This window comes from Thalassophryne amazonica, chromosome 10 (assembly GCF_902500255.1).
Source record: "Thalassophryne amazonica chromosome 10, fThaAma1.1, whole genome shotgun sequence".
In the NCBI taxonomy this organism is placed as follows: Eukaryota; Metazoa; Chordata; class Actinopteri; order Batrachoidiformes; family Batrachoididae; genus Thalassophryne; species Thalassophryne amazonica.
The window spans coordinates 49,169,506-49,180,480 of record NC_047112.1 but is presented as its reverse complement, the minus strand read 5'-3'; the positions used below and the strand labels follow the sequence as shown (position 1 = coordinate 49,180,480).

At 39.7% G+C, this 10,975-nt stretch overlaps 1 protein-coding gene across 1 annotated transcript; it reads left to right on the top strand.

Moving 5' to 3' along the window:
- The first annotated feature begins 4,873 nt into the window (after nucleotides 1-4,873).
- si:ch211-276k2.2 (receptor-transporting protein 3) lies at nucleotides 4,874-7,093 on the top strand. Its single transcript, XM_034179979.1, has 2 exons — nucleotides 4,874-5,051; nucleotides 6,693-7,093. The coding sequence occupies exons 1-2, from the start codon at nucleotides 4,903-4,905 to the stop codon at nucleotides 7,021-7,023; spliced, it is 480 nt and encodes a 159-aa protein (XP_034035870.1). The 5' UTR covers nucleotides 4,874-4,902; the 3' UTR covers nucleotides 7,024-7,093.
- Nucleotides 7,094-10,975: the final 3,882 nt, after the last annotated feature.

Genomic DNA, 10,975 nt, shown 5'->3' with positions numbered 1-10,975 from the left:
TTTTATATTACTTTTTGTTCAGATTGTTTTATTAGCTCACTGTTTGTGTCATTTTATTGTCCTTTATCCTGTGATCTATATTTCATTTCATTTGTCCTTCTGCCGCACATCTACTTTCCCTTCTTGGGACAAAAAAAGTGATTGATCTGATGCTTTCTTAAGTGACAACTCAAACCCTTACTGAGATTTTTATACTGTTTGTACATTGTAAGATAACACTCAGTATTGGAAAAGAAAAATAAAAGCCCCTTCGACTGCTCCCTCATTCTCACTCAGGGTCACCACAGTAGATCTGCATGTTAGCACCGGATGCCCTTACTGACACAACTCTACATTACACAGAGAAATGTGGAAGTGGTGGGGTTTGAACCGGGAACCTTCCACAGTGAAACCAAGCACACTAACCACTTGGCCACCACCCTTGCTGAGAAAGAAAATGAAGAAAACATTAAATTTCATAAGAGGCTAATAATTTTATCATCATCTGTATGTGTGATTGTGAGATAAATTATGCATACATACGAAGGCTGTCAATAAAGTATAGGTCCTTTTTATTTTTTTCAAAAACTATATGGATTTCATTCATATGTTTTTACGTCAGACATGCTTGAACCCTCGTGCGCATGCGTGAGTTTTTCTAAACCTGTGAGGCACATCGAAGTGGACACGGTTCGAAAAAGTAAGCTGTTTTCGTTGAAAATTTTAACGGCTGATGAGAGATTTTGAGGTGATACTGTCGCTTTAAGGACTTCCCACGGAGCGAGACGTCGCGCAGCGCTCTCAGGCGCCGTCGTCAGCCTGTTTCAAGCTGAAAACCTCCACATTTCAGGCTCTATTGATCCAGGACGTCGTGAGAGAACAGAGAAGTTTCAGAAGAAGTCGGTTTCAGCATTTTATCCGGATATTCCACTGTTAAAGGAGATTTTTTTAATGAAAGACGTGCGGACGGGTCCGCGCGTCGGGACGCAGCCGGCGCGGTGCGGCGGCACAGGAAAAACACCTCCGTGTTGATAACCATTTGTAAAATCCAGGCGGTTTTTGATGGCTTTCAGTGGAGTGAGTATATGAGAAATTGTTTAACAGCTGGACATGTTCCAACTTGTCCTTAAGGCTTCCAACGGAGGTGTTTTTCCTGTGGCGGAGCGTTGCAGCGGCTGCGAGCCAACGCTGCAATACGCCCGCATGTCTTTCATTAAAAAAATCTCCTTTAACAGTGGAATATTCAGATAAAATGCTGAAACCGACTTCTTCTGAAACTTCTCTGTTCTCTCACGACGTCCTGGATCAATAGAGCCTGAAATGTAGAGGTTTTCAGCTTGAAACAGGCTGACGACGGCGCCTGAGAGCGCTGCGCGACGTCTCGCTCCGTGGGAAGTCCTTAAAGCGACAGTATCACCTCAAAATCTCTCATCAGCTCTTAAAATTTTCACCGAAAACCAGCTTAATTTTTCGAACCGTGTGCACTTCGATGTGTCTCACAGGTTTAGAAAAAATTTTGATCAAACAAAGCGCCAGTCTCTCAGCAACTTCTCAGACAAAGGAATTCTGACGAGGGGCTGGACGACTCCACCCACAAGGAGTGCTCACAGGCGAATGACGTCACCGACAGGCGTGGAAAAACTCACGCATGCGCACGAGGGTTCAAGCATGTCTGATGTAAAAACATATGAATGAAATCCATATAGTTTTTGAAAAATAAAAAGGACCTATACTTTATTGACAGACCTCGTATGTAAAGAAAAATATTGGCCTGTGTCTTTGGTGGTATACATGTAAGTGAGAATGGATACATGAACATTTGAAAGTCAGTAAAGCTGTCTTGGATTTCATTTACATTAATTATTAAGACATTGTATGGTACATCTGTATGGAGTAGGTAGTTCTCAAAAACTGAGTGACTGTGCAGGATGAGACCAGTGAGGGAAGCCACCAAGACAGCCATGGCATCTCAGAAGGAGTTCTAGGTATTTATTGACTGAGTTTTACTAAAGTAAAATGTCAACATTAAAGGCATACACACCATGATATAATATACATGTAAATTTACATTTGTATGTAATGGTATTTTGACTAAGTATGACTTCATCAAATGATCTTTGACCAAACTACTCCAAAATATCATCACCAATAGATATCTTTCCAAATAATACTCTCACAACATTTGAAATAAATTTGTCCAGCCGTTTTTCAAATATCTTGTACACACACACACCAGTAGCAGACCAATGCTGGACTTACACACAAGGCCAGCAGGTGTAGTGTTGCAACAAATTACAGTTTCATTTTCACTTCTGCTGAAATGCAAGATATTCTTAGTGAACTGCATTTATATTGTGCTTTTCCATCTAAGGCAGACACTCAAAGTGCTTTACTTTCACACATCAATGTCACTGTGCAGTCATTATCATTTTCATGTATACGAGGTCTATTAGAAAAGTATCCGACCTTATTATTTTTTCAAAAACCATATGGATTTGAATCACGTGTGATTACATCAGACATGCTTGACCCCTCGTGGGCATGCGAGAGTTTTTTCACGCCTGTCGGTTACGTCATTCGCCTGTGGGCAGTCTTTGAGTGAGGAGTCGCCCACCCCCTCGTCGTTTTTTTCATTGTTTAGGAATGGCTCAGAGACTGCTGCTTTGTTTGATCGAAATTTTTTCAAAAACTGTAAGGCACAACTGAGTGGACACCATTCAATAAATTCAGCTGGTTTTCTGTAAAAATTTTAACGGCTGATGAGAGATTTTGGTCTGTAAGTGTCGCTTTAAGGACGGCCCACGGCGCCTGACGGTGATCTGCGCTTCGAGGCGGCAGCGTCTCGCCGTTTCAAGTTGAAAACTTCCACATTTCAGGTTCTGTTGACCCAGTAAGTCGTCAGAGAACAGAGAACTTTCAGAAGAAGTTGGCATGAGGAGTTTATTCGGACATTCCATTGTTAACGGACATTTTGTAATGAAAGAAGGTGCGGGCAGAGTCGCATGTCGGGCTGGACCCGACCGCGGGGGGTCGCGACAGGAAAAACACCTCCGTTGGAAACCTTAACGGGCACGTTGGAACATGCCCAAGCTGTTAAACAACTTCTCAGTTACTCACTTGTTGAAAGCCATCAAAAGCCGCCTGAATTTTACAAATGGTTTTCAACACGGAGGTGTTTTTCCTGTCGCGGCGCACACAGATTCGCCGAGTCGTCACGGAAACGACTCCGCGAATTTGCGCGCACGTCTTTCATTACAAAATGTCCTTAAACAGTGGAATGTCCACATAAAGTCCTCATGCCGGCCTCTTCTGAATCTTCTCTGTTCTCTCACGATGTCCTGGGTGAATTAAGCCTTAAATTAGGATGTTTTCAGGTCGAAACAGGCCGACGACGGCACCTGGAAGCGTTGCACGACGTCCCACTCCGTGGGAAGTCCTTACAGCGACAGAAACACCCCATAATCTCTCATCAGCCGTTAAACCTTTCACCGAAAACCATCTTAATTTCTCGAATAGTGTCCACTCGGATATTCCTCACAGGTCCAGAAAAATTTTTTGATAAAGCAACGCGCGCCGTCTCGAGCAGCGTGTGAAACAAAGGAATTCAGCCGAGAGGGCGGGACCACATCTCACTCAAGGCCTGCCCACAGGGAAATGACGTCACCGACGCGTGAAAAACTCACGCATGCACACGAGGGTTCAAGCATGATTGGTGTAATCGCATGTCATTCAAATCCATATAGTTAAAAAAAAATAAAAGGGTCGGTTTATTATCTAAGAGACCTCGTATACCCTATATTCTGAATACTTCAAGGTCAACTTTGTGATAGTGATGTGAGCAAGACAAATGCTGATCCTTCACCTTGACCTCCCACCTGTCTGGTCACTAAGTGCAACATTCAGCCATGAAACAAGAAAACCACAATACTGAATTATGTCTAGTGTTCTGTTAAAAATCCATGAGGTCTGCAGCAGTGATTATGAATATTGTCAGGTTCACATGCTTGTGATTATGCAAAATGTAAAGGCTTCAAGCAAAATGTGAAAACAGTAGATCCTAAAGCCAGTTGGTGAGTATGTCGTGATTATTCCATCTTTTAAATTTTTACCCTGCTTGTCTCCCAAGCGGTGATAGCAAGGTATTGTTTTCACTGGCGTGTGACTGTGGAAAAGGTAACTCAAAAACGGCTGCATGGATTTCCTTCAAAGTTGGTGGGAATATTACTTGGACAGATATCTAGATATGATTAGATTTTGGAGTAGTTTGGTCAAAAGTCAAGGAAAACATAGTCTGAAAAACACCCTTTTTTGTATATCTCAACAACCAAGAAGCCTCGATGGATTATCTGAAGCATATATTGATCAGAAATATATTTGTGATTGATTGGTATGAATGAGTTCATAATGAAGTCACACAGAAGTCATACATAGTTAAAAAAAAACATTACAGACATGTATATTTGCGAGTATGTTTATAATACATTTATATAATTTATTATAGTTATACAGTAGTTGTGCTGTGTAGAGTGTGCAGGGTGTCCATCAGCCCTGTGATGCCTTTCATGTTTAAGTGTTTAGGGGTTTTATCCCCCCTATGTTTTGTGAGGAAACTCAGCACTAAAGTTCCATGATTTAAACATTACTGCGACCTTAAAACTGTGACCTTTTTGGGAGATGTGCCGTACTGATAACGGGATTGAACCTTTTGTCCTCTAGACATTACATAATGTACATATTTACCAGGCTCAGAATGTAATATGAGGAAAATTGAAACTTAAACTTAAGGATTTCCTTAAGTTTCCTTTTCCTCCAGCCTTTATATGTTGTCATCCTGAGGACGATGTGTCATTGTCACAAGCTGTTTCGGTGTAGAACACATCAGCTGACAGAGTCTCTGTTTCAGTCATCAGCAGTTCCAACAGGATGGCTTCACCCAACTGGACTTATGTCTTCCAAAGTAAAATACAAAAGCTCCAACGAGGAGACACCTGGAGGCTGGAGTTTGATGATTCTATTGTAGCAGAATCCCCCGCCCAGGAATGGAAGAAATATATCAGGAACACCACCGCACGGTCAGTACATTTCAACAACTGTGTATACATACCTATAACTAGTATTCACACTCGTGGTTTATTTGGTTTATTTACGGCATTTAAGAAAAAGTAATTCCGGATTCTCAGTCTTAAAATTTCTAAAATTACCCTCTTTAAACATTACCAAGAAAGTAATGTTTAAAGCTGTGCTGTTCGTCTGCAGGTTAGCAGGATTATGTAAAAGCTACTCAACAGATTTTCTTGAATTCTGGTGAAAGAATTGGGTATGGCCAAAGAATAAACCATTAACTTTTGAGGCATATCCAATTCGGGGGGGGGGATAAAGAGGGTTCTCTTTTTTTTTCACTTTTTAACACAAGGGGGGGGGGGGGGGGAGCATTTTTTGATATTTTTGAAAATTTCCCAAGAAATAATGCACAAATCTTTATGAATATGTACACTACATTCCTGTATCACAATAATTGGTACTCCTAAATTTGGAGCTAGTTTTCTTTAGGCATGTGGGGGCGGTGGATGCATGAACATTTCCAAGTCACTGAATATGTCTTGGACTTCATTTAAATCAGTCATTAAGAAAACCAAACTGTATCTGTCTGAAAAATCTCTCTGGAGTCAGTAGTTCTCAACAAATTCCTGACTGCAAGAAGAGGACAGGTGAGGGAAGCCACCAGGATGCCTGTGGAGTTACACAAATGTGTATGTGAATAGAGAAACTTGGCAGAATGCAACTTTGTTATGTTGCACCACCAGTTATACGTACAGCTTCAGGGTGAAGTGAACCACAGAAGGAAACAGAACAAGGCAGGTACTATGTACAAACCACAACCAGATCTCAGGGCAAATATGATCAACAATATTAAATTAATTAGTATGCAAATAATGAATGTTTATGAGTGCAGTGATAAAAAAATATTTGCATGAGTTGAAAGGTAGAACATTCTATTCGACATGGTACCAGCCAAGTTGAGTAATACCTTCCATCTTTCAACTTGTGCATATATTGTTTCCACTACACAAGTAGAAAACATTTATTTGTTTTAAATGACAACTAAATAGATTTGTATCATTTGACATCTCACTTAACATTACAGAGGTGTTTCACCTCAGAGCAGGAATCGGAGGGCAGCAGGACCCAACAGTTCACTCTGGCTGAAGTTCAGGTGTGTGTGTGTGTGTGTGTGTGTGTGTGTGTGTGTGTGTGTGTGTGTGTGTGTGTGTGTGTGTGTGTGTGTGTGTGTGTGTGTGTGTGTGTGTGTGTGTCACATCAGATTTCTTCATTGTAGTGAAAAATCGTGACAAGAACTTGCCCAATTCTTCATCTGACAGCACTTCAAAAGCTACTGAAGATGTCACTGTGATTTTGTATCATCATGGAAGCATTTTTATGAAAAACTAATGGAGGCATGCAACCAAGCGAAATGTGTGAGATAAAAATGCACGGTGGAAAATAGTACCAAAATGCACAATAGGGACATCACCCATAAAATGAGACAACTAATGAATGTCACGTGACATAGAATCCACCAATCAAATGACAAGGATCTATTTAGATGTAATTGAAAGTAAAATAAACAAATAAATATCATTTAACCAAAAAAATTGAAAAAATTCTGTGTTCTGTACCACAATAATGGCCGCACTCCATTGTGTTCTCTTCAGGTTCAAATGCAGTAAATGTGGAAGAGGATGGCCTTCTAACCGTGTGATGGTCCTCTTCCACATGCAGCTGAGATGTGGACAGGGAACCGTCAAAGTGAGGCTCTTCCGCCAAAACTGCAAGCTTTGCTCCGACGCCCCAATGGAGAAGCCGGTGATCACCAGCCAGAATACTGAAGTCCTCCTGGACAAACTGATGGAGAAGATCAGAATCAAGTGCTACAATGAACCCCCCACCAACAGAAACAGGCCATTTGAGAGAGTTAATGTCCAAAGTCCACACGAACCGGACCACTGTGAGGGCTGTATTCTTGGTGTCTGCACAAAGGAATGAGTCCGCTGATGGTGTTGATGTTGTTGTCTTAACTGGTATTTATGAGTGGGCGTTTCATTGGTTTAAGAAAACAAAACACAAACTATTTAATTGTTTGATTTGTAAGCTTTTCCTGTGGATTCTGAAGGAAAGTATGACTTACCTGAAGACCAACACAGTTTTTCTTAAGCACTTTTTTAACAAATATATAACAAATCATAGGCATGATAGTCATGAATTACATGAATGTATTGAAAATGTTATGTGCAATAAATTATTAAAGCCTGCATTCCTGCTCTACATTACTGTCACTCCTGAACTTTAAGTACAAAATTTAATATATGTTCAAAAATAAACACAAATGAATACATTTTTTAATATCTAAAAAATATTAAACTTATTGAGCAAGTGTACATATTTTTCATATTATACGCACGGTAACTAAATTACATTTCTGGAAGAAGATTTTACTGATAATGTATTGTCCAATACCATGTCCAATATTTGGAAACTGAGTTCAGTTTCATTGTTATGTATGAAAGAAAATAAGGAACATGATTTGTGTGTAGTTTTTTCCACTTCTTTTTACGATGTCACTTTCTGAGGACGGGAGTAGGGAGCAGTTTGAAGTACTGACATATAGCAGCAGTGATCTAATGAAGACTAGAAATGTCTAAAAGTAAGTATAGTCAATTAATTGGCCAACAAGTGACCTAACAGCTGCAAACAGTAATCCAAGAAGGCAGAATGTGCTTCACAACAGCTGTATTTCTGTATAAATCTATTATATTTGGCATTTTTTCTCTTATATTTATTTACAGGAGTGTCACCTGTAACAGAGGTTTTACTGAAACAAATCCATCAAAATTTGGGATAGAACATTGTGTAAAAATGAGGACAACGGTGTGTTTTGTTTGTTTCTTTGGTTGATTTATTTTTTATTTATTTATTTTTTTGGCAATGTACATCAATTCTTTATTGTTTATTTCATTCCAAGCATGAAAACTACTGCACAGATATACAGTCAGATGGGAATAATGGCATTAAATTATGACTGCGTGATCGGAAACTCGCCATGTGTTCAAAGCCTCATTTTTATAGTACACATCGTTAAAACACATCCTGAAGATTTCCAGCAGCCTGCTGAGCGATTGTGCACCCAAGGTTATGATCCTTGAACATCAGACAGTAGAATTCATTTTGTCTGATAACTTTTTACATCCCATGTGTGATTTCCAAAAAAATAAAAGTAAAAAGGCGGGGGGTGCCCCTTGGGTATGGAGTAATTCTAATGACAAATAAAGAGATGCAGGTGAAAACATAACCTGCCTGGTGGAGGTGGACTGAAAACATCAATCTTGGACCATCTTTGGTTTATGGATGAATGGAAACAAGTTTCTGCAGCCTTATGTCAACATTTTGTGCAAAATCTTCCTGGTATACTGATGATGCTCTCACTGACTCCACCTAGAGGTGTAATGTTTTACAGTATATACCTGTTGAATCTATATAGTAATAGCCAAGTGGCCAGTGTGCATGTATGCATGCGTTTATGTGTGTGTATGGCTTCAATCACAGAGAAACCGCGGCGAGCTGATATTTGCAATTTTGTATGCTTATGTATTTTGGGTTAAGGATGAAAGCTGCCAAAAAGGGAAAGTTGATAGGTCAAATAATTTTTGAGAAATTAATGATTTTAGGTAACCACTGAACCATGGATATTGTGCTGCAATGCACCATGGGAGTTCAGGGTTTTGGGATTTAAATGTTGCTATTGTGGTTCATGTTAGTTTAACAGTAGGGATGGGTATTGATAAGATTTTATCAATATCGATGCCATTATCGATTCCGCTTATTGATCCGATTCCTTACCGATTCCCTTATTGATACCTCTTGTGAATGTTCTGTGTACTAAAAGTGGGCTTTACAGGTTTCCTATGTCAGCAACATTTTAAATTGGTCACTGGATCCTTGATCTCTGGACATAAATAAATAAAATCTGTAGTTTTTGTCAAAAGCATTTCTTTTCAGACATTTTGGCATGAATGCCTCTCCATACCTCTGAGCTGAGCCCAGCCGGCTGCTGCACGTCAGCGCAGGATGTCTCGTTTTGGGAGGAAAAAAAACGTTTTGATCGATTGCAGTTTGTTTGTATTACAACATTTGGAAAGAGGTGTCATTTGATTTAAATGGCGTTTCGCTTTAAAGTTATTAACTCCGACTGGACTCTATCGTTATAAATTGACTCGGCAGAGAGCCGCGCAGTGTTTGGAGCTGTGTGAACAGAACAGATGATTCTCGTTTCTTTCTCCCAACAAGACGAGTACCAGTTAGTGACTTTAATCTGCACAAAAGTGATTCACGATTGACATATTCAGGGATGAAAGTGGTAAAAAACAAAAAAGCTGAAATCCAAAATTACCCCCCAACACCACCCGCACAAAAACATTTGAATTCTAGAAGCTCTGAAATATTACCATATTACCCCATTAGAGCGCTTCGCTCTCAGACTGCGGGCTTACTTGTAGTTCCTAGGGTTTGTAAGAGTAGAATGGGAGGCAGAGCCTTCAGCTTTCAGGCTCCTCTCCTGTGGAACCAGCTCCCAATTCAGATCAGGGAGACAGATACCCTCTCTACTTTTAAGATTAGGCTTAAAACTTTCCTTTTCGCTAAGGCTTATAGTTAGGGCTGGATCGGGTGACCCTGGACCATCCCGTGGTTATGCTGCTTTAGACGTAGATTGTGGGGGGGTTCCCATGATGCACTGTTTCTTTCTCTTTTTGCTCCGTATGCATCACTCTGTATTTAATCATTAGTGATCGATCTCTGCCCCCCTTCACGGCATGTCTTTTTCCTGGTTTTTTCCCTCAGCCCCAACCAGTCTCAGCAGAAGACTGCCCCTCCCTGAGCCTGGTTCTGCTGGAGGTTTCTTCCTGTTAAAAGGGAGTTTTTCCTTCCCACTGTTGCCAAGTGCTTGCTCATAGGGGGTCGTTTTGACCGTTGGGGTTTTTCATAATTATTGTATGGCCTTGCCTTACAATATGGAGCGCCTTGGGGCAACTGTTTGTTGTGATTTGGTGCTATATAAGAAAAAAGTTGATTGATTGATTGATTGAAATGCAATCTGGGACTATTCCAGACAATAAACTGCAGTGAGTGCAGCATCCGTTTAGGTGAGAAAAATACAACTTTCCTTATTCAAATTCATTCCAGTAGTATTCTGCTCTTACTAGGATGCAGTAGTTTTCTAGCTTGGCAGATAGTTCCTGAGGAAATCAGTGAAGTAATTAACACATTGAAAATATGGTTTGACCAAAACAAATTGTCATTAAACTTAAATAAAACAGGGATGAAGTGGAGGTGTAAGAGTCACTAGGTGTTCACAGGAGACACTTATTTATTTCTATATGTATTTATTTATTTTCATTGTTGGTTGGTTTTATCTTTTCTGTTGTTTTTGTTTCATCAGGTTCTTTTTGTCTCTTTCTCTAAAATTGTATTGTAGCATTATTAGTTATTATTATGACTATTATTGTTATTATTGCTATTATTATTAATATATGAATAAAAATAAATTAAAAAATACAATTTGACTTTTTTATGACGAACGCTGAGCCATTATTATACAGAAAACAAATGCACACAAACATGCTGAGATGTGAACAGCTTAATGCTAACTTTAACATTGAAAACACCATAGAGATGCTAACATGTTAGCATCGGTCCCGTTTTTAAGTCATAAAATACATCTATCAACTGTTTCAGAAGACCATAACAGGTTGGTTTAACATAAAAAAGGTAAATAATTCTCACAGATGTATGCTCTTTAGGGTTTTAGCAGGGAAAAATTAAGATAAAGCAAAATAAAACAATGACTCAACAAAGCACCAGATCGAAGCAGTGTGAATCACTGCTGCGATTGGTTCAAGGTTCAAAGTAAAGCCGCGCTGCAGAAAAGTTGAATACAGACCTG

What these genes read in the sequence shown, in the direction of transcription:
- si:ch211-276k2.2 (XM_034179979.1), top strand. Translation starts at nt 4,903, where the DNA reads ATGGCTTCACCCAACTGGACTTATGTCTTCCAAAGTAAAATACAAAAG. An exon ending in ATCAGGAACACCACCGCACG is followed by an intron (nt 5,052 to 6,692) that starts GTCAGTACATTT and finishes TGTTCTCTTCAG; the next exon opens with GTTCAAATGCAGTAAATGTG.